Source organism: Vicia villosa, linkage group LG2 (genome assembly GCF_029867415.1).
Source record: "Vicia villosa cultivar HV-30 ecotype Madison, WI linkage group LG2, Vvil1.0, whole genome shotgun sequence".
NCBI classification, from domain to species: domain Eukaryota; kingdom Viridiplantae; phylum Streptophyta; class Magnoliopsida; order Fabales; family Fabaceae; genus Vicia; species Vicia villosa.
In genome coordinates, this window is record NC_081181.1 from 133,643,084 (window position 1) to 133,670,147 (window position 27,064).

At 31.5% G+C, this 27,064-nt stretch overlaps 2 protein-coding genes and 1 pseudogene across 2 annotated transcripts; 2 read left to right on the forward strand and 1 right to left on the reverse strand.

The window, feature by feature from the left end:
- Positions 1–737: 737 nt before the first annotated feature.
- On the forward strand, positions 738–3,154 carry LOC131646844 (subtilisin-like protease SBT5.4). Its single transcript, XM_058916796.1, has one exon. The coding sequence runs from the start codon at positions 765–767 to the stop codon at positions 3,084–3,086; it is 2,322 nt and encodes a 773-aa protein (XP_058772779.1). The 5' UTR covers positions 738–764; the 3' UTR covers positions 3,087–3,154.
- An 11,625-nt stretch (positions 3,155–14,779) lies between these two features.
- LOC131646845 (probable LRR receptor-like serine/threonine-protein kinase At3g47570) lies at positions 14,780–17,913 on the forward strand (annotated as a pseudogene).
- Positions 17,914–24,206: 6,293 nt separating this feature from the next.
- On the reverse strand, positions 24,207–25,465 carry LOC131646846 (polyneuridine-aldehyde esterase-like). Its single transcript, XM_058916797.1, has 3 exons — positions 24,948–25,465; positions 24,712–24,837; positions 24,207–24,606 (listed from the first exon to the last, which is right to left on the reverse strand). Exons 1-3 carry the CDS (start codon positions 25,329–25,331, stop codon positions 24,325–24,327), a joined length of 792 nt encoding a protein of 263 aa, XP_058772780.1. The 5' UTR covers positions 25,332–25,465; the 3' UTR covers positions 24,207–24,324.
- Positions 25,466–27,064: the final 1,599 nt, after the last annotated feature.

A 27,064-nucleotide genomic window follows, 5' to 3' on the forward strand; every position in this document is an offset into this window, starting at 1 on the left:
ATGATAATAATAATAATAATAATAATAATAATAATAATAATAATAATAATAATAATAATAAAAATAATAATAATAATATACTAGTATTAATATAAATGATCCCGACTTATCATTCAAACTTTACAAATTTATTTATTATTAGCAAGATTAGATCCAAGACCATTTCTCACTTAAAATCACTTAATAACATGGCATCCCTTCTAGAAGAAAAAAACATTCATTTCTTAAAATTTACCAAAGAAATAAAAATCTACTATTTTTAAAACAAAGTATATTACAAAATAAAAAACATGAAATATATTTATTTCGAAATATTGCAATCATCTATTAATAGCAAGAAGTATTCATTTTATAATTTAAATTTTATATTAATTAAGTAGATAATGTTTTTTTAACATCTATATAATAAAAATATAATAAAATAATTGAAAAATTAATTACATAACTTTTTTGTCAAAATTGATATACTAAAATATAAAGTTTTACCAAATTTAAAATGGAAAATGTTTGTATTTGTAAAGTTAGCATTGTGCAATTATGAATAATAAATAATTAGATTTCTTACAGTTCACACAATACTGTTAAACCGTTGTTATAAATATAGTAGAGCTTTTTCCATTGAATTCCTCACTTTTTACCAAAAAACAAAAGAGAGAGATATCAATGTTCTTTCTCTCTTTCACCTATACTCTATCTTCTTCTTTTTCAATTCTCGTTTCTATAGTTTAAAAGAGTACTGTTTTTTCTCTGTGATTGAAAGCATAATGTGGTCTGCAAAACCTTCATTTTTCTTCTTATTCTTCACCATTCTTCTTTCTCTGTTACAATCATCTGTATTGGCAGAGAAAAAGACTTACATAGTGTACTTGGGATCACATGATCATGGTGAAGGAGTTACAGAAGCAGATTTTGATCGAGTTACCGACACTCATCATGAATTCCTTCAATCCTACGTTGGAAGTTACGAGAAAGCAAAAGAGTCGATGATATATTCTTACACAAGGAATATCAACGGCTTTGCTGCAATTCTCGATGAGAATGAAGCTTCTGACATTGCAGAACATCCAAACGTTGTGTCAGTGTTGTTAAACCGAGGTAGAAAGTTACACACGACGCGCTCGTGGGAGTTCATGTCAATGGAACACAATGGTGTTGCACCAACTGGATCTATTTTTCGAAAAGCCAGATATGGTGAAGATACAATTATTGGGAATCTCGATACTGGTGTATGGCCAGAAGATCCCAGCTTCGGCGATGATGGGATGGGTCCCGTTCCTTCGAGGTGGAAAGGAATTTGTCAGGGAGATGATCTTTCTATCGGCTTCCGTTGCAACCGGAAGCTGATAGGAGCGAGGTACTTCAACAAAGGTTACTTCGCGGATGCAGGTCCAAATGCGAAATATAACAAAACACTTAACACTGTAAGAGACTATGCAGGTCATGGATCTCACACGTTATCGACGATAGGAGGAAACTTTGTTTCTGGAGCGAATGTTTTCGGCTTTGGAAACGGAACTGCTAAAGGTGGTTCTCCGAAAGCAAGAGTTGCAGCTTACAAAGTATGCTGGCCACCGGTTATTAAAGACGAAGAGTGTTATGATGCTGATATCATAGCGGCTTTTGATATGGCTATTCATGATGGAGTTGATGTTCTATCTCTTTCTCTTGGTAGTGATGCTGCTGAGTATTTTGAGGATGGTCTTTCAATTGCGGCATTTCATGCTGTTAAGAAAGGTATCACTGTGATTGCCTCAGCTGGAAATTCTGGACCAAAACCTGGAAGTGTTTCAAATGTTGCACCTTGGATATTAACCGTTGCGGCAAGTACCTTAGATAGAGAGTTTTCTGCTTCTGTTTCTCTCCTTGATGGACAAAGCTTCAAGGGTGCTAGCTTTTCTAGTCCTTTGCCAGAAAACAAGTTTTATCCATTGATCAGTGCTGCAGATGCAAGACTAGATGAAGCATCGGTTGAAAATGCTGCTTTATGTATTAATGGAACTATTGACCCTAAGAAAGTAAAGGGGAAAATATTGGTCTGTCTTAGAGGTGTTAATGCAAGAATTGAAAAGGGTCTTACTGCTTTGGAAGCTGGTGCAGTTGGAATGATTCTTTGTAATGACAAGGCTAATGGCAATGAAATTGATAACGATCCTCATTTGTTGCCAGCATCACACATTACTTATGAAGATGGTGTTGCTGTTTTTGCTTACATAAATTCAACCAAGAATCCACAAGGCTATATTCATCCACCCATAACCAAGTTGAACAAACAGCCTGCTCCAACCATGGCTAGTTTCTCCTCTAGAGGCCCCAACACCATCACACCAGAGATCCTCAAGCCTGATATAACTGCGCCAGGAGTGGACATTATCGCGGCCTTTTCAGAAGGGATTAGCCCTACCGAATTGGCGATCGATAAACGCAGGGTTCCTTTCATGACAATGTCAGGAACATCGATGTCATGTCCTCATGTCGCGGGAATCGTTGGCCTTCTCAAGACTCTCCATCCCGATTGGAGTCCATCAGCTATTAAATCTGCTATCATGACAACAGCTAGGACAAGGGACAACACTGCTAGACCAATCCATGATCATATTAATGCTAAGGCAACGCCATTTTCCTATGGATCAGGTCACATTCGACCAAACCGCGCCATGGATCCTGGTTTGGTCTATGAGTTGAGCACCAATGATTACTTGAACTTTCTTTGTTTCTTTGGTTATAACCAGACTCAGATTAAGATGTTTTCTGATGCACAATACCGTTGCAAAGATATAAACATCATGGATTTCAACTACCCTACGATAACAATACCTAAACTATATGGTTCGGTTACTTTGAGTAGGAAGGTGAAGAATGTTGGTCCAGCAGCCACATACACTGCAAAGATTCGTGCACCAGCTGGAGTTTCCATATCTGTGAAGCCTGAGAAATTGAAATTTGAGAAGATTGGTGAAGAGAAGAGTTTTAAGTTGACAGTTGAAGTTACTAGATCAGGTGTGGCTACTGTCTTTGGAGGGTTAACTTGGACAGATGGTAAACACCATGTTAACAGTCCAATTGTAATTGGGGGAGTGAAAGAATAAAAGTTTATATTATTTATTACCAGAGATTTATGTATGCATGTGTCAAAAAATATTTTTTCAGGAATTAAGATGACATTTCTATTATATCTCTTTTCATTGTTGTTATTAATTGCTTTGAAAAAACATTTGTTGTTATTATAATATAATAAAAATATATTTATTATGTTCTAGTTTTTTACAATAGTGAGGATCCAAATCTAAAAGATGATATGGGCACCAAAGGTGAAACCTTAAGGCTATGTTTGGGAGTTTGGACGGGAAGGGAGGGGAGAGCTTTGAAAAATATGAAGAATTGGGTGAAAAGGATAAAAAGATTTTGGGTAGGAGGGTTTTGGAGGGTTTGAGTTTAATTCTAAACAAAATCATTTTTTCAAAAAATGTCAAATATTTTCCTATATTTTTTTAAAATTTTGTTTTTGGAAGTCTTCCCCTCCTCTCCAAACTCCCAAACATAGCCTAAGAGTGTGTTTGGATGAGGTAATTGGAAATTTTAAAGGAATTTAAAATTCAAAGCAATTCAAATGATTAAATTAAAATCTATTTATTTTTAAATTATTTTGTTTGGATGGAGTATTAAGATAATTCATTGTTACATTTTTGGAGTCATTTTTTTAAATTTTAATTTTTTTTTGACCAAATTCAAAAATTGAAAAGTAGGGACTAATTTGTAATTTTTAAAAATTTGAAGGACCAAATTGTAAAATGTAAAATTTATTAAGGACCAATTTGCAATTTTTTGAAAATTTTTTAGGTCAATTTTGTAATTTTGGAAAATATGAGGACCAATTTGCAAAATTTGAAGAAATATTTGTAACAAATACATTTTATGGAGTAAGAGAGGAATTTCAAATTCTTTGGTTTTTGGTGTCATTTCAAAATGATTAAATTTAACTTAAGATAAAATACTCCATAAATTTCTATCATTTTAACAATTCTTCATTTTTGTATCCAAACAATAAATTTTGTACAAATCATTTTAAATTCCCTCAAAACATTACATTACCTCATTAAAATTCTTCATCCAAATGATTAAATTCCCTCAAAACATGATTAAAGTGTTTTGCAAGAATGTTTTGTAACTTGAAGTTTAAGTGATTATTTGAAGTTGTACAGAGCACTAGTAATCAATGGGGATGGAAAATGTCAACCATTGTAATCAAAGTAAAATATTTTAAGAGTATCTCAAAATTAATGATTTGAAATGACCAGTAAGATGAAAAAGTCTGTAATCGACTTATCCATTATGTGAATTTACCAACTCTCACAACCAACGATGCGTAGAGAAGGATATACTATAAGGTACTATTCTCTTTTGGAAAATATTATTAAGATTTTTCTTGATAAATGATGTAAAATTATTTTAATGTTGAAATGATCAGAAAAATCTGATTAAAACCTTAAAATAATTATTTTAATTATTTGTTCATTTAAAGCTAAATATTTATAACCCATAAAATATGAGTTCCTTCAGTGTTTTTTAGAAAAGGGGTGCAAACAATGACAATAGGAGTGCATATGAATGAAAAGTCCAGCTCAAAGTCTAACAAGCACCAAGAAAGCTTAATCATGAATGAAATAATCGAAGAGCACGATCTGGAATTGAGAATTTGGATTTGATTTTTGTACAACACAATCTGTTCGTAAATGTTGCTTATTCCACACACTCAAATCCTCCAAGAGACACACTATAAATAGGTACGCTTTTCCTCACTTTTTCTTGCATCTCATAACTTCTCTGTACATTCTTTGTGAGTTCTCCTATGGCCTCAAGTCTTCACCATGGCTACTTCTAATCAAAAATCCAGAAACACACTCAGAACCAATACCTTCACTGCAAAGCTTATAAACAAAAAATAAGAAGATAAAATGACAATCCTATCCAAAACTTTCATTCAATCTTGGTACCTTAATCCCAGCCTTCTAAAAAGCCATAAACATTATCACCAAATCTACCAGGCCTCCTTCAAATATCTCTTCACAAAGATACCAGATAAATCTATCCAAACATAGTCAAAGAATTCTACCTCAATCTTAGAATTGTAGAATCCTCTCTAAGAACATCTATAAAAGGAATAGAAATAGAAAAATATTCATCTTTTAAGGAAGAAGAAGACGAACCTACTGAGTGTGAGAGCATTATCATCATACCTAGATTGCAGAAGGCTTTTAATGAAGAGAAGGAGTTTGGTATCGCTACAAAGCCCTTAATCGGGAAGGAAGTTTATAAAAGACAGCAACAAATTAATGTTGCCTTTGGAAAGAAACAAAAAAAGCTCCCGGAGAAAAATAATTGGAAAAGAGGTCGGTGTTCTTTGATCTTCCATACTGGTCCAGTATAGATGTAAGACATTGTCTTGATGTGATGCATGTGGAGAAAAATGCATGTGATAGTTTGATTGGAACACTTCTCATCATTAAAGGCAAGAGAAAAGATACTAAAAAATTCCACGAAGATATAGTTGTAATAGGTATATGGCAAGATTTAGCACCAAAAGAAATAGGAAATATAACCTATTTTCCCCCAGCATTTTGCATAAATAAAATAACAACAACAATAGCAACGAGCTAAATATTGTGAGTTTTGTATTGTATATGCATGGTAAAAAATTTACGTACCGGAAATATGATGAATAATCCAAATATAGATGTCTTTCTTTTAAAAATAATAAACTCATTTGGTTAAGCAATTTTACTTTTTTATTTTTATTTTTTTACATGCTAGAAACAAATGTGTGTAACACACCAGTATCCATGCGAACGGACGGGTATCCAAACCAAAATCCGTGCGAACACACGAGTTCCAGCATTTTATTTACATTTAAAGAAAATCAAAGTAAATATATTTAAAACCATGTATGCATCAAAACACAGGAAAAATGAATTATTTTTTTAATTATTTATCTTATTAATATTTTTATTTTGAAATTATTTTTAATTTAAGATAAAATATTTTTTTAAGATGATATATAAAAAATTGAAATATATATTATTGATGTAAAACAATTTTAGTAAAATAAATTTGTTTTTCTTTTAAAAATATGTCTTTCTTTTAAAAATAATGAACCCTTTTAATAAAACAATTTTGTTTTTCATTTTTACATTTTTACTACATTTTGAAAACAAAAGCGTGTGTATGACACAATATCTGTGCGAATGCACGGCTATCTCACTAGTTCAACATAAATATAAACATAAACATAAACAACGAGAACATAAATATTCAACAACCAGAACAAATAGCAACGAGCTAAATATTATGAGTTTTGTACTGTATATTCATGGTAAAAAGTTTTCGTACCAGAAATATGATGAATAAGTAAAAGAGCTAAATATTGTGAATTTTCACCTCCTTTCTTGTGAGATTATATTCTTCGTCTTCCTCCTCTATGTTTCCTACGTTTTTTGTTGCTTTGCACGATAAGCCTGAAACGATAGTGATAACATTTTTCACGTTAAGCCAAGAATGATAATGATGGCTCTGTACGTTAAGCCAAGAAAGATGTGTGTGTTTCGTTTCATTAATGGAGATGAAAATATGGTTAGGGTTCAAATGATTTCTCAGCGATGAAATGAAAAAATGAAAACTGAATAGACAAGATAAGTGTTGTTTCTTATTTCTAAATAAAAAGTTTCACCATGATTGATTAAACCAACTAGTGATATCTGATTTATTTAATTAAATTTTATCTAATTTATTTTTACAATTTAAAAATAAAAGGGAAATATATCATAACTGTTGGTTTAAACAACTGTAGTGATATGTAGAATATTTTCAGATTAAAAATAAGTAAAAAAGAATGGGGCCACTATTAAAAAAAAAAGGTAAATCATATCACCACGGTTGGGATAATCAACTCTAGTAAAATCACATTGATATTTAATTTAAAATAAATCAGTAAGACAGGTGCCATTATAATATTAAAGAAATCACAAATTTGCTAGCATTGAGAATCAAATCTGTGAACTTTGAGAATTTTTATTATAGTTTCTCAATCTAATAGTGGTAATATGTATTGTTTTTAATTACAGAACAAATAAAAATGATGGCGCTTGATTTTAGAGATTTCACCACAATCCTTCAAAGAACCATGGTAAAATGAGCGTCGTTGTATATATTTTTGTAGTAAACATAAATCCTTCAGTACACATGTATTTTAATTCATTGTTTCCATAATAAATACATGGAATGGAAGCTTAAACATAGTTAATAAATGAGCATCTGTACATGTTTATCCTTAAGTGTCTTTTCATTTGTTTTGCTTAAGAGTATGAGATTAGTTGTCTCGTATAATATTTTCACTTATAAATTCTTTCTAATAGCTTGACATTGAAAGAACATATTTGAAAGTTAATTAGATAAAATTTTATTTAATTGATTATCATCATATATTTCCTCTTTAGATTCATCTATCAGAGAAAACATATTACATATTCCAATGAAGACAATGCTTAACCGGTTGATTTGTTGTAAAATTTGGATAGGCGGAATAAAACGTTAAATATATATTTCTTTCTCTAGTAATATTCTTTTTTTAAATTCTGGAAATATTTTTTAAAATTATATGGAAATAGATTAATTTCTTTCCGATTTTTACTCAAATAAAGACATTTAATAAGTACAAATTGAAACAAATTAATACTAGTAATTGAGGTGCTCCTGGATATCCACCATATAGAAGAAATTATGATTTTCTTTTACGGTCCACTAAGTAAGTCTGTTGAAATTTTCCTAAAATTTTTCTTCGGAAAATTTAACTTGATTTTCATGTTTCCCTCGAGACATAATTGAAAAATAATCTAAAGAAGAAGGAATTCTTCTCAAGAGTTTCATTGATTTTCTATTTCCTGGTAGTCATTCGTTACTTTTTCAACCTCTTCTTTGGTTGCATAATGTTTATAAGTAATTCCAGAAATCTTTGTATAATGAAGGGATGTTTTACACCATTTATCGTATATTCTTGAAAATGGTTCATTCAATACTGCATATTATTTATTGGATTCTTTTACTTTAATTTCTTCAAGTGGACTTTTTTCCCAAGTTGAGATTTTTTAATTTGTGTTTCCTTCTAGATTAATTTCACTTCCTTTTCAATAATCTCTTGCTCTTTTATTTTGTGAATTTTTAGTATTTCTTTTAACTCTAAGGGTCCGTTTGGTACGCATGATAAAAGACGGGATGAGATATTTGTATTATATCCTATCTCAATCTAGTGTTTGCTGATACAACAGGATAGGATAAGTTAGTTCTGAAACTTACCAATTTATAAATTTTAAAATATTTTACAAAATAATTTTTAAAAAATATAATTGTTTTACAAGGGTGTGTATATATATATATATATATATATATATATATATATATATATATATATATATATATATATATATATATATATATATATATATATATATGGGAGCATATCAAGTGAGAGCATTTTTAAATGAGAGATGAGAGGAAGAAATATCAACCATTGGATTCATCAAGAGAGAGAAATTAATAGCCTCATTAATGTAGTAACTTTCTCTCTCTTGATGAATCCAATGGTTGATATTTCTTCCTCTCATCTCTCATTTAAAAATGCTCTCACTTGATATGCTCCCATATATATATATATATATATATATATATATATATATATATATATATATATATATATATATATTGTTAGAACAAGATTTGTTCTGATCAGTATTCTTAGTTTTGATGATAACAAGGATATGAATTTTGGATGAGATAATGTGGTACTCTAATACATTGCAATTTCCCTTTCAGGAAAAATATAAAGAGTATGCACAAATCAGCACTCAGAAGCTTTAACTCAGAAGGTTCAGCATGCAACATCAGAACATGGTCTGGCAAGACATCAGAAGATGGTCAAAGCAGAATCAGAACATGGATCTATGGAAGCATCAGAAGAACTTGAGTTCAGAAGCAGAAGCACTGAAGTTCTCATGGTATCACGCTCAGAAGCACTTCAAGGTCAGAAGACAAGAAGATGCTCTGCACCAAGCTGTTTGACTCTGATGATATTCAAACGTTGTATACACAAACATCAGATCAGAAGCAAGTACAAGATGGCAGGCTACGCTGACTGACAAAAGGAACGTTAGAAGCTATTAAAGGCAACGTCAGTAGACACAGCGTAAATAAGGCTCGAGGTAGTTGACAAAAGAGTGAAACATTAAATGCAATGCTGTACGGAATACGCAAAGCATTAAATGCTCCCAACAGTCATCTTCTCAAGTGCCTATGAATATGAAGTTCTGATGAGAAGAAAGGTTACCGATTCTGACGAATTCTGTGAATACAAACTTGCTGAAACGCTGTTCAAATCAAAGCTCACAAACTTCATCTTCATCAAAGCTCACTACATTGCTGTTGTAATATATTAGTGAGATTAAGCTTAAACTTTAAGAGAAATATCACTGTTGTGATTATAGCTTTTCAGAAGCATTGTAATACTCTTAGAATCGATTACATTAATTTGTAAGTAACTAGAGTGATCAAGTGTGATCAGGATACTCTAGGAAGTCTTAGCTTGTGTCTAAGCAGTTGTAACTAGAGTGATCACGTGGTGGTCAGGATACTCTAGAAAGTCTTAGCTTGTGTCTAAGCAATTGTTCCTAGAGTGATCAGGTTGTGATCAGGATACTCTAGAAGACTTAGTCGCGGGCTAAGTGGAAAACCATTGTAATCTGTTGAGATTAGTGGATTAAATCCTCAGGTGAGGTAAATCACTCCAAGGGGGTGGACTGGAGTAGTTTAGTTAACAACGAACCAGGATAAAAATAACTGTGCAATTTGTTTTTATCGTTCAAGTTTTTAGACTACACTTATTCAAACCCCCCTTTCTAAGTGTTTTTCTATCCTTCATATATATATATATATATATATATATATATATATATATATATATATATATATATATATATATATATATATATATATATATATATATATAATTTGAAATTATTTACTCAATAGCCATTGAGTTTTTTTTTAATTATTGAAAAATATTATTTTTTTTATCAATTTATAAATTTTAAATATTTTACAAAATAATTTAGAAAAAATATAGTTATTTTACCAGGGTATATATATACTATCTGTTATCCTGTGTGAACCAAACACATGATAGAATAAGTCTTATCATGTCTCTATCATATCCTATCTTTATCCTATTTGATATCCTATCATGTCTCTATCATATCTTGCGCACCAAAACGGTCCCTAATTGTTGTTTCAATATATCTTTTGTGTCTCGTTTCATTCTCTTAAAATTATATCTGCAAGCACCTTTTTTCACCTTTAATATGATGAATTGAGTAATCATATTCGACTAATTTTGTTTGCCATCTTATAAGCCTCCATTGCGTGTATGTTCCTTTGTGATTAATATTTTTGAATCCTACAACATAAGTAGAATCAGTTCTAACAATAAATTATTTATCAAGAACATAAATTCATTGTTTTTCTAACATCTGAATTAATGCTAATGTTTCTTTTTCATGAGTATGATGATTAATTTCACTGCTAGAAAAGGTTTCACACATATGTTTACATAATAATTCTTTCTTTTGACCAAGATTTTACCTTCATTACACCCTCCCATCAGTCTTACTTAATACTACTTCATGTTCTAAACACCTACTAAACACTAATTCTACCTATTTAAAGTGGTCATTTGTAGGGGCGAAGCCAGAAAAGTTTTAAAGCCTAGGCAAAATTTTAGATATCGTAAATTTATTGTACATAATATATAAATAGTAGTCAAACAGAATAAAAGAGATGAAAAATAACCTTACAATAGGGTGTTAAATAAAATCTCGTAGCAAATTTCCTTTGCGAGACTTCTTTGTGGTGAATGTTTGAATAATATCAATATCATCAAGTGACTTGAATATCTCCCGCTCAGTGTAACATATCATCAAGTCATTGAACCACACATCATTGATCTTATTACGCTATTTAGATTTGATAATCTTCATTGCTGAAAAGGCTCTTTCAACGGATGCTGTCTACACTGGTAATATCAAAGCTAACTCAATAAATTTATAAACCCATGAAAATAACAAATGTTTCTCAATTTAAACCATCTTCATAGTCAAATTTTGAACATCTTCACAAGTGAAAAATGAAACATTTCTTTTCACTTGAAGAACTTAAATTTCAATTTAATTCCTTATTGTTCAACTGTCATCATCACAAAAGTCTTCATGATAAATATCAGTAAAACGGACAAGCTTATCAACATCAAACAAACTTGGAAATTAGTCTAATTAAAAACTAATCTAACCTTTATAATTAATTAGCTAAAATTATAAACTAAATTAAATAAATGATGAAACTAAATAAAATTAAAATATAAGGAGTGCTAAGTCCTAATCATGGTGTAGGTTAGTGAAAGTATAGGAAAGAGAAAAAAAAGGGCCAAGGACCAATATGGTTATTTAAAACCCAAATTCAACTTCTAAAAAACAAATAAATAAATGAATAAAAATTAAAAAAAAAAAACAAAAACAAAAACAAAAGGCAACAGAGCCAGAGGCAGCGTTCACACTAGTTTCTTATTATAATTTTCTTTACTAAAACATCTCGCCTATTACGATTCAATATGTGGCATAAGAAAGCAGAAGTAAAAGAGTTAAATTGTACAACACAACAGCTAGCACGTGGGTTAAATATTTGGGCCACAGTGGCCCACCCTAGTCGGGCCCTAGCTTCGCCCATGGTCATTTGGATCATTATTTGAAAAAACTAATATATCATCAATATAAATAAGACAAATTTTCTTGACTTCTTTAAGGATAGAGTTTATCATTCGATGGAAAATACCTTATTCATTCACATTGAAAGAATATCCCATTCATATTGACCTTGAATGTAACAAAATGTTCTTAGAGCTTTATATTCTTCTATTAATCTTATTTGAAAAAATCAAGATTTATAAAATTCTTTCATTAATTAAATATTTTCTTGGAGGAAAATAAGCACCACCTTTCATTGCATCATTTATTTGCTTATGATTAATTACCATCCTTCTCTTTCCCCTTTCAATATCATTGTGATTTTCAACATAAAATATTGGTGCCAAATGCTTACTTTTTAAATTATATTATTAATTATTTTTTACACATTTGCTCAATATCTTCAACAAATTCATCTCTATCTTGTTTTTTATTATATATATATATATAAAAATTTAAATTTGATTTTTTTGTTGGGTCTTTTAATTTCAATCAACGAGTGAGTTTTCACTACACACTTTATCTAATAATTTTTCAATATGTATTAGGATTTTTCTTCCTGTTTTTAATTAGTTAATGGCATAAAATTCTTTTTGGCCCTGTATCTTAACCTTAAGGTTTATTTTAGTCCCTTAAATAAAAAAGGTTTATATTGGTCCCTTAACTCTTTAAAACATTTCATATCAGTCATTTTCGTCTTATTAGGGACGGAAAATTCAAAAATTTGTTGCTAAATTCGTCGATAATTAGACAAAAAATGAATAATATGAAACAAAATAATAATAATAATACTAATAATAATAATAATAATAAATAACATTCATTTCATTCTTTCTTTTATAACATAATTATACGAAATTTAACAAAATAAATAGTTTCTTTTCCAAAATAATAATAATAATAATAATAAAAATAATTTTACATTTAACATAATAATAATAATAATAATTATTATTATTATAAAAAATTAGATTTATAAAATAATATTAACAATTATTAAAATTTGACCTAACTCTAATATGGTTAGAACTGAATCTACTTATTCAAAAATATTAATCACAAAAGAACATACAAGCAAGGGAGGATGTCAACATAAGTAGAATCGGTTCTAGACATATTAGAATTTTACCTAATTCAATCTTACAAAATTATCTTATAAGGTGAAAGATGTCACGCTATATAAACTCTTTTAAAGTTCTATCTCCAATCAATGAAGAACTTGAGATTTTTACAATAAATTTTTTACCCACGGATATCAATTATTTTTGTCATCACTACGTTCGATAAAGAAAAGCACATAGATACGCCAAACTTTTATTTTTATTAATTCTTCACATTATTAATTATTTATCTTATATTTTATCTATATCAATTTTAAATAAATAGAAAACAAAAATAACTCAACCCCAAACATTAAATACGATACTATTAATTTAAATAAAAATCTTTTAAGACTATGTCAGAATTATGGGTGGCAAAATGGGTCGGATCCGTCGGATCGGTCTGTTTAACCCATCATTTTTGGTGGGTCGAGCCGAAGTTTTCAACTTTAAAAGCGGCGGGCGAATTTTTTCCGCGGATTCTTTCTTTAAACTTTTTTATACTTAAAATAAAAATTAGATAACGCATTGAGGAGCTATCCACTAATTTTTTCTTGTTATAAAATACGAGAATTTGAATACTCACATCTAATGTCGCCATAAATTATAAAATTTGGTTTCTTGTTGTTTCACTTACATTGATGGTGGATGTGAGATAAGAATTACAAAATCTAAAATCTAGAAGTAATGAAATAGTAAAAAAAAAAATTATTTTTGTTTCATAAAATACTATAATTTTTTCTACATATTTTATTAGTTAATAACTCTTAAAGATGTGTATTATTATTTGGATGGTTATGACATATGGTCTAAAAGACAATAAATATAGTACTAAATTATTTAAAAATATTGTAAATGAAGTAATAAATTATAAAAATATGTAAATTAAATTGTAAAAAATTTAATTTGAAAAATGGTGTGCCGGCCCGCCAACCCACCAACTCGTTAGTAAACGAGATGAATTTGATTTTTGAACACGGATATTTAAATTGGTCCATCCTGTCATGGCCCACTTTTGGACTGATTTAAATGGGGCAGACTGCCGGTTTTGCCACCTTTAATAAAAACAAATTACACTGTTGTACTAAGACAAAAAATAGTTTATTTGAAACATTATTATTTTAAAGAGAATACTTTGAATTTAATTTAGATAATATTATTTTAAAGAATTCATATCTATTAGAATTTAAATGCATTGTTCTCACAAAAGTATTTTTACTTTTTATTTTTTAATTTTATATTAAAAGAAATTAAAAGAAATTAGTTTTTAAAAAATTCAGCAAAGTTGAGGAGTCGAATAGATTAAAAAAAACATAGAATTATAACATAAATACAATCACATATGACAAAACAGCATATTTTTCAAAAGTCAAGCAAGTTAGTTAAACATCAATTCTCTTATATGTTGAAAAGTCTATAAATGATTTACTCTTTTTTGTTTTATTACAAATGTTATTTTAAAAATATTTATATTTTTAAATTAAATTAAATATAAATTTATCTCCTATAAATTTATTATTTTTTATCTTTTTTATTCTAACAAATATTTTTATTTTGTTTTTAGTGATTGTTCTTTTATTATATCCCCTACTAAACTAGTTTCTATTAAAAGTTTGACTCCAAAGTGCCGGCCAAGCTTATGTGTGTGATTGATCAATTGGGACTTATTAAGTATAATCTCTTCTAGCTGTCAAAAAAAAAAAGTATAATCTCTTCTTTTGTTTGTGGTGACGTCAATTAAAGTTTAAATTTGCATTGACCTATCTTGCTATTCCGATTGTTATTTAAATGTATGCTGCTTTTCTTTTTTCACATAACATAATTACACAAACAAAACATCTTTCTTTCTAAACCAAATGAAGTCTTTTTGTCTCTTGTCACCTATACTTTTTCTGTTTACCTTAAATTTAATGTGCTTTGATCAAAACAAAATTAAGGCAGTGACATTAGGAAACCAAACAGATTATTTAGCATTACTCAAATTCAAAGAATTAATATCCCCTGACCCATTTAGAATTCTTGAATCTTGGAATACTTCCATCCACTTTTGCAAGTGGCATGGAATCACATGCAGTCCCATGCATGAAAGAGTTATAGAGTTGAACTTAGATGGATATGTGTTACATGGATCTTTGTCTCCCTATGTTGCTAATCTCTCTTCTCTAATTAATATTTCTCAATCTTAGCAACAACAGCTTCTTTAGAAAAATTCCAATGGAGTTGGGTCAATTGCAACATTTGCAATATCTTTATCTTAACAATAACTCATTTGAAGGTGTAATCCCTACAAACTTGACTTATTGTTCCAATCTCAAGGACTTGAATTCGGGAAACAACAATTTAACGGGCGAAATACCAATTGAAATCGGCTCTTTGAAAAAACTCAAATCATTTAGTGTTTCGCAAAACAATTTAACCGGGGGAATCTCTTCATTCATAGGGAATCTTTCAATCTTAACGCGTTTTTCATGCGCTTATAACCACATACAAGGAGATATTCCCAAAGATATATGTCGCCTTAAAAATTTGTCTGTTTTACTTTTGTATGTGAACAGGTTGTCTGGTATCATTCCTTCTTGTATTTTCAACATCTCATCACTTACTGTCTTTGTCATAACAGAGAATAAATTTCATGGTTCTCTTCCCCTCAACACATTCAACACCCTCCCTAATCTCCAATATTTTGAAATTGGAGGAAATCATTTTTCAGGTCCAATTCCCAACTCCATAGTAAATGCATCTGCCATTGTAATGTTTGATATTAGTAAAAATCATTTTGTAGGACAAGTTCCAAGTCTAGGAAGGCTAAAAGACTTGACACGTCTGAATTTGGAAGACAACCACTTAGGTAACAATTCAATTAAGGATTTGGAGTTTTTGAAATCTTTGACAAACTGTAGTATGTTGTATGGTATTTCAATTTCCATAAACAATTTTGGAGGCATTCTACCAAATTCTATAGGCAATTTAACCAAAGATCTTAAGCTACTATTTCTTGGGAATAACATGATATCAGGACGAATTCCTTACGAATTAGGAGGTCTAGTTGGCTTAATTCTCTTGACAATGGAACATAACCAATTTGAAGGAAATCTTCCAACTACTTTTGGGAAGTTCCGAAACATGCAAAAGCTAGATTTGGCCAGAAACTTGATTTCAGGAGGTATACCACACTTTATAAGCAATCTTAGTCAATTGTATTATCTGGATTTGCATCTTAATATGTTTGAAGGAAGTATTCCTCCAAGCATAGGAAACTGTCAAAAGTTACAATATCTAGACCTTTCAGAAAATAAGCTTAGAGGAACCATACCTTTGGATATTTTTAATCTTTTTTCATTATCAAACTTGTTGAGCTTATCACATAACTCTTTGAGTGGTAGCTTACCAAAAGAAGTGAGAATGCTTAAAAATATTGGAAAGCTAGATGTTTCATACAATCATTTGTCAGGAGATATTCCAATATCTATTGGTGAATGCTTACAGTTAGAGTATCTTCTTTTGCAAGGGAACTCCTTCAACGGAACCATACCACCCTCTTTGGATTTTCTCAGAGGTCTTCAATATTTAGATCTTTCAATAAATCTATTGTCTGGATCAATTCCTGATGCTATTCAAAATATTTCGAGTTTAAAATACTTGAATGTTTCTTTTAACATGCTGGAAGGTGAGGTACCAATAAATGGTGTCTTCGGAAATGCAACCCAAGTAGCAATGATTGGAAACAATAAGCTTTGTGGAGGTATTTCCCAGATGCGTCTACCGTCATGTTCTGTGAAGGATAGGAAACAAACAAAACTCCATAATTTCATGTTGGTAGCCGGTGGCGTGTTATCTTTTCTTCTTATACTTTCAATTTTTGTAACTATCTATTGGATGAGGAAAAGAAAACAAAAAAGATATTTTGATTCACCAACAATTGATCAACTAGAGAAGGTTTCATATCGAGACTTACATCAAGGAACCGATGGATTCTCAATTACAAACTTGATTGGATCAGGAAATTTTGGTTTCGTGTACAAAGGAACTCTTGTGTTAGGAGACAATTTTGTGGCCCTAAAGGTCCTGAATCTCGAGAAGAAGGGAGCTCATAAGAGTTTTATTCTTGAATGCAATGCAATGAAAAATATTAGACACCGAAACTTAGTCAAGATTATAACATGTTGTTCTAGTTCAGATTATAAAGGTCAAGAATTTAAAGCCCTAGTTTTTGATTACATGAGAAATGGAAGCTTAGAACAATGGTTGCATCATGAGATTTTAAATGCAGAGAATCAACCAACATTGGACCTCGCTCATAGAGTCAATATCATTACCGATGTTGCATCAGCATTGCATTATCTTCATCAAGAATGTGAACAAATGGTCATTCATTGTGATCTAAAGCCAAGTAAATGTTCTTCTTGATGATGACATGGTTGCTCATGTGAGTGATTTTGGCATAGCAAGACTTGTCTCAGCCATTGATGATATTGCTCACAAGGATACTAGTACAATTGGAATAAAAGGGACTGTTGGATATGCTCCTCCAGCTATGATCTAAATTCTTGAATCTTGTATTGTTTTGTTTAATTCTCCTATGTTTTGGTGCACATTTAATAATTTACTAGTGATACAATATTAACTACTTTTGCGGCCTGTTTTAGAGTACGGAATGGGCTCTCAAGTGTCTACATGTGGTGACATGTATAGTTTTGGAATCCTGGTGTTGGAAATGCTTACTGGTAGAAGACCTACAAATGAAGTTTTTGAAGATGGCCAAAATCTGCATAATTTTGTCGCAACTTCATTTCCTGACAATCTTATAAATATTTTGGACCCAGGTCTAGTATTAAGAGATGGAGGAGTGCCTAATTTCACTTTTTAAGATTGGACTTAATTGTTCAATGGAACCACCAAAGGAACGAATGAATATTATTGATGTCACTAGAGAGCTTAGCATTATCAGAAACAATTTTCTCGCTGGTGAGATAAATTAATATTTTATATGTTTATTTGAATCATTACTAACTCATTAATTTGATTTTTATTATCATAGTGTGCATTTCTAAATTACTAAACAACAAAATACAATTGTAATAATGGACACCTTAATTTGAATTGTAGGTGTTCGCACTAATAATTAGTAATTCGGCTTGATGTTGTTGAGTAAGGGAATGGTCGTGAGGAAAGCAACATATGTGGCAATGCTTACTTTACTATTTTTTTTTATTAGCCAGATTTTGTTTGTAGCATTTGATTTTGTGTGATAGTGTTCAATGTACATTTGCCTGCAACCTATACTAGTTGCTATAAATCAGAAATAATGTATTGTTTTCTGATTCAATAATGTGAGAATTGATACTTCTTCCATATTTATCTTCAATTCCATATCATGTATTTCATTTCCTTGCAAATTATAGTTGAAGATGAAATGCAATATCATGTTAGAATAAGCCTCTCTATTAATGCACCTAACACTACTCCTGTTAGGTGTAGCTATGGGTGTAATTGGTTTGATTTGACTCGGTTTTTTATCAACAAAGTGTCTGAATTGATGATATCTCCATCAATTTGGATTGGTTTGATTTTTAATGTTTTTCCAAAATTGAATCGAAAGTAATCAGTTTTGTTCAGTTTGATTCAGTTAGGTTGATCGATTTAAAATATTTTTTCAAACATTATATTCATCTTTGTATTCTCCGCTATTGTTTTTTTTGTTGTATTTTATACTATTATATTTTCAAATAATACGTTTTATATAATTTATTTCATACTCTACTTTTCAAACAACTAACAAACTATTCTTAGTCTATACGAAGTAGTGGCATGGTTTACATTGTAACATAAAATAAGTTTACTATCAAATACAAAAGTTGCCACTTGACATCAGAAGGATTGGAAGAGATTTGAAACCTTAATAAATAAAACACAATGAATAACAACTAAAGGTTTCAATACACATAAATTAACGTCTTTCACACACGTCAAAACTATTTTGTTTCAAGACACTGAGGAATTCGTTGAAGAAGAAAAAACAAGAAAAAGTAAAAAAAAAAAAAAAAAACTAATGAAGAGAATTTGAACACAAAAAAGACAGCTAAAACATATACGACAGTAGCGAGAGAAACAGTAGTGATGGTCGGCAAGAGCAGCAGTTCAATGAGAACAAATTTTTGTGATTTATGATTTATACTTTCTATATTTAGAGTTTGGTTTTGGCTGATTTGCGTTGTTGAAAGGAAGGAAGCATACAAAAAGTTATGGAGAAGGGTTAAACATATACAAATTTTAGAATTAATGAGTTGAATAAAAGATAAAGTGGATAACTATAACCATGAAGTTCTAACTACCTCCCTCTCTTGATGAGAATATAACAACGTCCAATTTTTAATGGTTTCAAGGGCCGTATGTTCAGATTTAAAATTCGGATATTTAAGTATGCCTTCACCAAAACTTGATTTAGTTGTCAAAACCTTGTGTAGTTCTTGTCCAAGGTTTTCCTTTCCATATTGCAACATAGAAATATATCAATGAAGATCAATTTAGTTAAATAAATCATATACCATTTGATTTTTGTTTTCTTGGAATTCGCTTTAAACATGAAATGGTTTCTCTATACCAAAATCTATGTTGTCATATAAAGGAGATGAGTGAGATGCATTGCAAATGAATTCATTGAGGTATGAAATTTTTCTTTTATGCATTATTCATTTTCTAAGTGTACGATTGGGTTGAGGACTGTCATGAATATAACGTTGATGTGGTGAGCGTGTAGGGGAATTGGTGTTTTGAGTTTTGGTAGAGTTTCTGTGGAAAAATAAAAGAGGAAAATGTTGTTGTGGCTTTCATTGATTAAGGTTGTTTGGTGGAGGATTGCTGGTAGGAGAGAGTTATATGGGAAATTATGTTTCTAGAAGATGAAGTCTTTAGATATAAAAGCGAATATGGTGTAGTGATTATAAAGGCTAAAACCTTTAGTGCCATTAGGGTATCCTAGAAAGATGCATTTGTTGGTTTGTCGTTGTATCTAGTTAGAGGCATAAGTGAGACATCCAAAAAAATTAATGTGGAAGAAGTCAGAAATTTCTTTAAAAAGAAGTCGATGAGGTGTTTTGTGATGGATGATGATGCTACAAAGTCTATTGATTAGGTAAGTAGCATGGAAAAGGGCAAACAACCAAAAATATTTAGACAAGTATTTGTCTAAATATTTTTTACTAGTGTCATGAAAAAAGAGAGACATAGAGACATTTAAGAGTTGTCTGTGTTTCCTCTATACTATGGAGTTTTATTGGGGTGTTTCAATATAAATCCTTTGATGAATGATACCTAGGGTCTAGGGATGCATGATAAAATGACATGACAAACTCAGTTCCATTATCACTACATATGGTTTTGAATTTACAAGAAAATTTGGAGAGAGACTAGTTAATAAATTTTTTAATATGAGTCCTAGTTTCAGATTTTTCATGCATCAAAAGAGTCCAAGCATAACAAATAAAAGCATCCATAATAGTTAAAAATAATTAAAAACCATTTAAATAATGTGTTCCTATTGGTCCATAAATATCCATTTCTATCATTGGAGTTCTTGTGATGCAATTAACAAGCCTTTGATGAGTTATGGTGTCGACAAAGAAATCGATGAAGTCAAAGTCGAAGCAGTTGCTGACATTTCCGATACAATCAAAGTCAAAGAGGAAACACTCAAAATCGAAGAGGGTGTGGATAGCACAAGCCAAATACCTCAAATTATTAGAATTCATCCAGCAAGACTTCAAGACTAGGAACTGGTTGGGGATGATGAAGTCACACCAGATGGAGAATTAGTTCATTTCACTTTACTTGCAGGTACTGAACCAAACAACTATAATGAAGTTTTAAAGAATAAACAATGGAAGTCATCTATGGTCAAAGAATAACAAGCAATCGAATGAAACAATACATGGGAGTTAGTCGAATTTCCAGCACACACAATAGCTATCAAAGTGAAGTGGATTTTCAAGTTTAAACACAATGTTAATGGGTCGATAGCAAGATAGACGAAAATATTTAGTAGCTCGAGGATTTCTTCAGAGAGCAGGATTTGACTAATCTGAAGTATACGCACCAGTCGCAAGATTGGAGATTATCAGACTAGTGGTAGCCTTGGCATGCAAGCAAGGTTGGTTAACATTTCACTTGGATGTGAAATCAACATTTTTGAATGGTCCTTTAGATGAAAAGGTATATGTCACACAAACTCTTGAGTTTTTGATACAGGAGAAAGCAGGGAAAGTATACAAGTTGCACAAAGCACTCTATGGTCTCAATCAGGCACCTAGGGTGTGGAACAAGAAAATCGAATGATAGTTGAATCAAGATTCGTCAAATGCAAGTCTGAGTATGGTGTCTACGTTCAGGTTGTGGCACAAGGTATAACAATCATTTGCTTATATGTCGATGACTTGCTGGTAATTGGAAATAGCATGGAGAACTTTTCAAAGTTCAAAGAGCTGATGAGGAGGAAATTTGAAATGTCGGATCTGGGAAACTTGTCGTATTTCCTAGGCATGGAATTTCAAATTACCAAGCAAGGTATAGTGTTGCATCAAAAAAAGTATGTCAAAGAGATACTCAAGATATTCAAGATGGATGATTCAAATTCTACATCTTCGTCTGTCGAACCAAATTTGAAATTGGAGAAGCATAGAGAGGAGGTCAAGTTCGATGTAACTTTGTTTAAATAAATTGTCGGATCTCTAAGATATGTGTGCAACAGTCGACCTACTATAGGTTTCTCGGTTGGATTGATGAGCATATGCATGAGTGAACTAAGGGTGTCACACTTAAATGCTGCAAGAAGAATCCTGAGATGCTTAAAAGGATCAATAAACTTTAGAATTCTATTTCCACGAGTATCTAAAAGCAAAGAAGTTGTGATTACTTGCTGTTAGCTCCTTGTTTTTGGGGTTGGAAGAATTTTGCCAAAGCATGGTGCTTAAAAGATGTTTAACAAGTTGTCATAACATCTTAATCTCTTTTTACAACTGAGTATGAGCTTATAAGAAAAAACCATATGTCCTGACTGATATCGTGACATTTTGTATTAGAAGATTAGCACTAGATGTTGGGAATCTTGACAAATTTGATTTGTTTTAAATTTATTATGTGATATTTCCTTTGGATATATCTCAGTGATTTACGCAGGTTAAGAAGATTTAATCTGGAACAAAGGAATCAAATTTCCACCAGAATTAAAGTTTCTATATTTAGATGATGGAGACAATATTTGTTTTCAAGACTAAAAAATATTTCTCTACAGATTTGTTGTAACTCTCAGCTTATGGATTAAGTAAAGTGTTTCGAAGCCCATGGATTGCTGAAGACTATTTAAAGAGATCCCTAGACCTAATGTAATTAATTTTTTCACAATTGTAAGGCACCGGGACCTGATGGATTTCCTGCGGGATTTTTCCAGGAGGTGTGGGGGACTGTGGGCAATGTTGTTTGCAAGTTTGTTCGAGATGTGTGGAAGGATCCATCATTGATAAGCGGGGTGAATCAAACGAATATATGCTTGATACCAAAAGTGGGGGCGCCTAAATTTGTCAAGAAATTTAGGCCAATATCGCCGTGTAATACTATCTATATAGTTGTTACGGAAGTGATTGTTGCGAGGGTCCAACAGTACATACCAAGACTTGTGTCGCCATTTCAAATTAACTTTTTTCCAGGAAGAAATATCCACGAGAATATTGTGGTGGCAAAGGAAATGATGCACTCCATGAATAAAATGGCAGGGAAGCAAGGAACCTTTTCCATTAAAGTGGATCTTTCTAAGGCCTATGATAAATTAAGCTAGGAGTTTATATTGGGAACATTGGTCGAAAGTCAGCTGCCAGAAAGTTTGATAAATATTATCATGCATGCGGTAACTAGTGTAATTACAAATGTTAAGTGGAATGGTGTTAGAGCGGAGTATTTCAAACTTCAACGGGGATTCCGACAAGGAGATCCTATGTCACCGTATTTGTTCGTTTTGTGCATGGATAAATTATCTCATCTAATTATGCATGCGGTTGAGAATAAAACGTGGCAAGCAGTCAAGGTAGGGAGGGTGGAGGAATAAAGAGTTACATGAGAAAAATTTTGTGCGTCCTACGGATCCAGTGTTGGTGATCAGGCGGATTAAGAATGATTACAATAAAGCGATGTTAGGAAACAAAACTGTAATGGAACCAGAGTGTGTGTTGCGAATGATAAGGTGGATTACTCTGATGTTACATTGTGTCAAGTTAAATACGGATGGTGCTTGTAAATAGGGTAGGAATGCAGGATGCGGTGGCGTTATTAGGGGTAGTCAAGGGGAATGGTTGAGGGGCTTTGCTCGATGTATTGGCCGATGCACTGTCTTGGAGGCGGAACTGTGCGGGGTGTTTGAAGACATCAAATTATCTTGGCAGATGGGATTCAAAGAGGTTTAAATTAACTTAGACTCTGTGATGGCAATGAATGTGATTAAAATGGGGAAAATAAAGTTGCCTTGTGGAGTTCAACTAGCAAATCAAATTTGAGCATGGATGTGTAGGAGTTGAAAGATAGATATTGTGCATGTTTTTCGTAAGGTGAATCGGTGTGCAGATGCGTTAGCTATGATGGGAACTGAGTTGGATGTCTCTATTACCTTGTCCACTTGAGATCAAGCAGATTTATGGTTGGGGATATTACAGGTTTTGCTATTCCTAGACTTACTGTAGTGTAATCTTTTTTCTTCGGCTTAGTCCCTATCTATTATAAAAAAATAATAAAAAAAATCTATTCAGTTAATAAATATCCTCTCACCTGAATTGTCATTAGTAAAAAAACCGATCTTACCTATAAAAAGCTTATAATAATAATAATAATAATAAAAGTCAAATTAGATAAATAAATAAAATAAATAAATAAATAAAAAAAAATAAAGAATAAAAAGACAAGGAGTCACATGTGAACAATTGACAGAAGATATTAAAGTAGCAAACAAACAAAGTTAACAACATATATAGCTATAAACAAAATCAACAAAATTATAAAATAATCAAACTAATACATCACTAGATATGATTAAAGGAACATGGCCTACATAAGTAATAAGAAACAAAAAAGAATGAGACCTTTTCCTCACAGTTGTTCAACAAAGTTTCACAAGTTCACCTTTTACTATTAAGGCTTTAAATCCTCGAGTTTTTATTCACTTAAATATAGGAGAGATTCCACTAACCAGTTGTAGAAAATGTAGAAGTCATCAATATTCTTACCAAAGAGCTACTTCAAAAATAATTTAAACAAAAATAATTTATTATCCAGCAGTTCTTAAGTAAAATATTGTTCAATTGTTATTACATATATGCTTATATGAAAGTGGATCCCCTTAAGTAACATTTCAATTAAGCATACTTATCAGCGATATCAAGAAGGGACAAACACAGTTCTTGAGGTTTGGAAAGCATAGCCATATGATCAGCTCCATTAATCACATCCACAACATCAATCTCAGCATTTTGTATCATCCATTGTTGAAACTCCACTGGAATTGCCAAGTCCTCATTGGCAACAATATAAACTCGAGGAACCGATTCATATCCTTTTTTCGAGAAATTCTCTGCCTCAGACAACTCTTCAACAAAGAGTGATCCTTTTCTTCTTAAATTATTGACCAACTCCAAATCCTACAAGTTTTTAAGCAATAATATTCATTAACATGTGTTGTGTCTAGCACTCTAGCTAAGCTTATTTTATAATAAGCTTTACAAGACTAGATGCCAAAACTATACCTCTTTGGAACATAGTTGAAAGAAATTTGAGGACAAAAATTTGGATCCAAGAAGCAACAATGTTTTGTTTCCATGAAATGGAAGCTCAGAATCTAACCATCCTGTGATTGGATATCTCTCAATATACTATCCAATATCCATACACACATAGCATAAAAAATGTAGATTAGAATAGAACTAAGGATTTGAAATATATTTTATTTAAAATCAACAAACTTACTATATTAAATTCTTACCTGATGTAGGACATAGGATGGTTTGTGGTTGGTATCAGGAATAAAAGCTGCTATGAAAACTCCAACAGAAACTTTTTCTGGAAATTTTTCCATTGCAAGAGCTATACTCATTCCACCAAAGCTATGTCCTACAAGAATCACTTTTTCATTTGGATCAAGTGATGCTAAAAACTCTAACAAAGGCTTAGAATAGTCAGCAAAAGTATGAACATCTTCTATTTTTTGTGTGTTGATGCCACAAGCTGCAAGATCAAGTGCTGTGACTTTGTGACCAATAGATTCTAATTGAGGCTTAAGTTTATACCAACACCAAGCACCCATGCAAGCACCATGAACCAGAACAAAATGTTTCTGTTGTTTTTGGTTCATATTTGTTTTAGACATTTTGGGTATGTCTTTGATGTTAGTTTTATATATGGCAAATTGAGTTTGGTAGTCCTCTTTTTATTTTCATCTAGATAAGGATTTGGTAGGTATAACAATAGTTTGGTAGAATGTCAAGTTGTAAAGTGGGCGCTATTTGGTTGACAATTTATTGGTGCATATGAAAATTTAGAAACGACATTGCATTTAATAGTACGGTTTTTGACATGGAGAAACTTTTCTTTTCAATTCTTTGGTTCTCATGGGAGTGGCTGACAATAGATTCGAAGAATAGAATTGTGTGTAGTTTTTATGAGTGGTTTAAGAACCCGACGGAATGTAAATAATCTTTTTGATTTCCATGTTCTTTTAGTTTGTTCTTGGGTTGAAGTACCCTAATACTCCTTTTTTTTTTTATCTTATTAAAAACAAAACAATATTACTCTCTCTATATACCTTTTGTCTTTTTCAGTAACGTGTCTTATTTGTCTTGTTATTAACTCATTGATTTTTGTTCTACTATTTGTCAAGTCATTGTGAAACTCATGTAAAAAATAGTAATGAGAAAATGAGAAAGTGGAATAGTAAGTAAGGTTAGAAGATAAATACTAACTTTAATTTGAAAAAAGAAAAAGATATTAAAAAAACACAATTGTGGTACTTATACATTATGAGATCCATATTGATATTGCCTTTTGCATGCTAGTGGTTGGTAGCAATACAAACAGGGATTGAACGGATTTATCTTGCAGGTGGGTCCTTTCATTTTGGATCCTTTCTCTATCTTTCTTTTTTCCACATGTGATAGTGCTGAGATTTAACTCCTCCATCTTTCAAAAAGAAAAAAAAAAAAAATCTAAGATAGATGGTTACTTGACATTTGGCTTTAGTTCATGGAACTTGTCATCGAGCATGGTGTTTGTTAAGAGTTTCACATCGTATTATATAAGGACTGAACACGTACTTATAAGTGTGGGTTATCCTCATTCTATATTAAAATTCAAATTGAGTTTTCATTAATCTAACTGCTATAACTAACTCATCTTACTACATTCCTAATACTCTCGCTTAGAGGGATGGAGAACCCACTTTAAAATTGTCTTGAATATCACAAAATGTGCAAAGCCAAGAGGCATGGAGAGGATATCAGCAATTTGAAATGTAGCAAGAAGATGTTGAACTGCAAACTTTTTAGTAGCCACCCGTTTACGAACAAAGTGAATATCAAGTTCCACGTGTTTGGTACGGGTGTGGAGGACATGATTGTGAGAGAGAAAAACTGCCCTCGAGTTATCACATAGAAGTGTGGGAGGAAGAAAATGTATGCGAAGCTTAGTCAATAATCCATCCACTAAAGTTATAAAGTTGAATAGCCAACACACAATACTCAGCTTCTGTGCTAGACCTGACTACGAGGGACTGTATCTTGGAACTCCAAGACTCCATGTTTGGTCACAAGAATATGCACAAATGGATGTAGATCGTTTGTCATCCACATCACTGGCCCAATCACTAACATTGTAAGCACAGAGAGAAGCAGGTAGCTTTGGTTTGGCAGGAAAAAGTGTGAGACCAAAATGGACGTTTCCACTAAGGTACCTAAGAATGTGTTTAACTATTGACCAATGTGAGGTAAGATGGAAGGCCATGAATTGACACGCCTTGTTGGTGCTATATGCAATGTCCAAGCGTGTCAAAGTGACATACTACAACGCCTCAATAATGGATTTGTATTGATGAGGGTCTGAGAACAC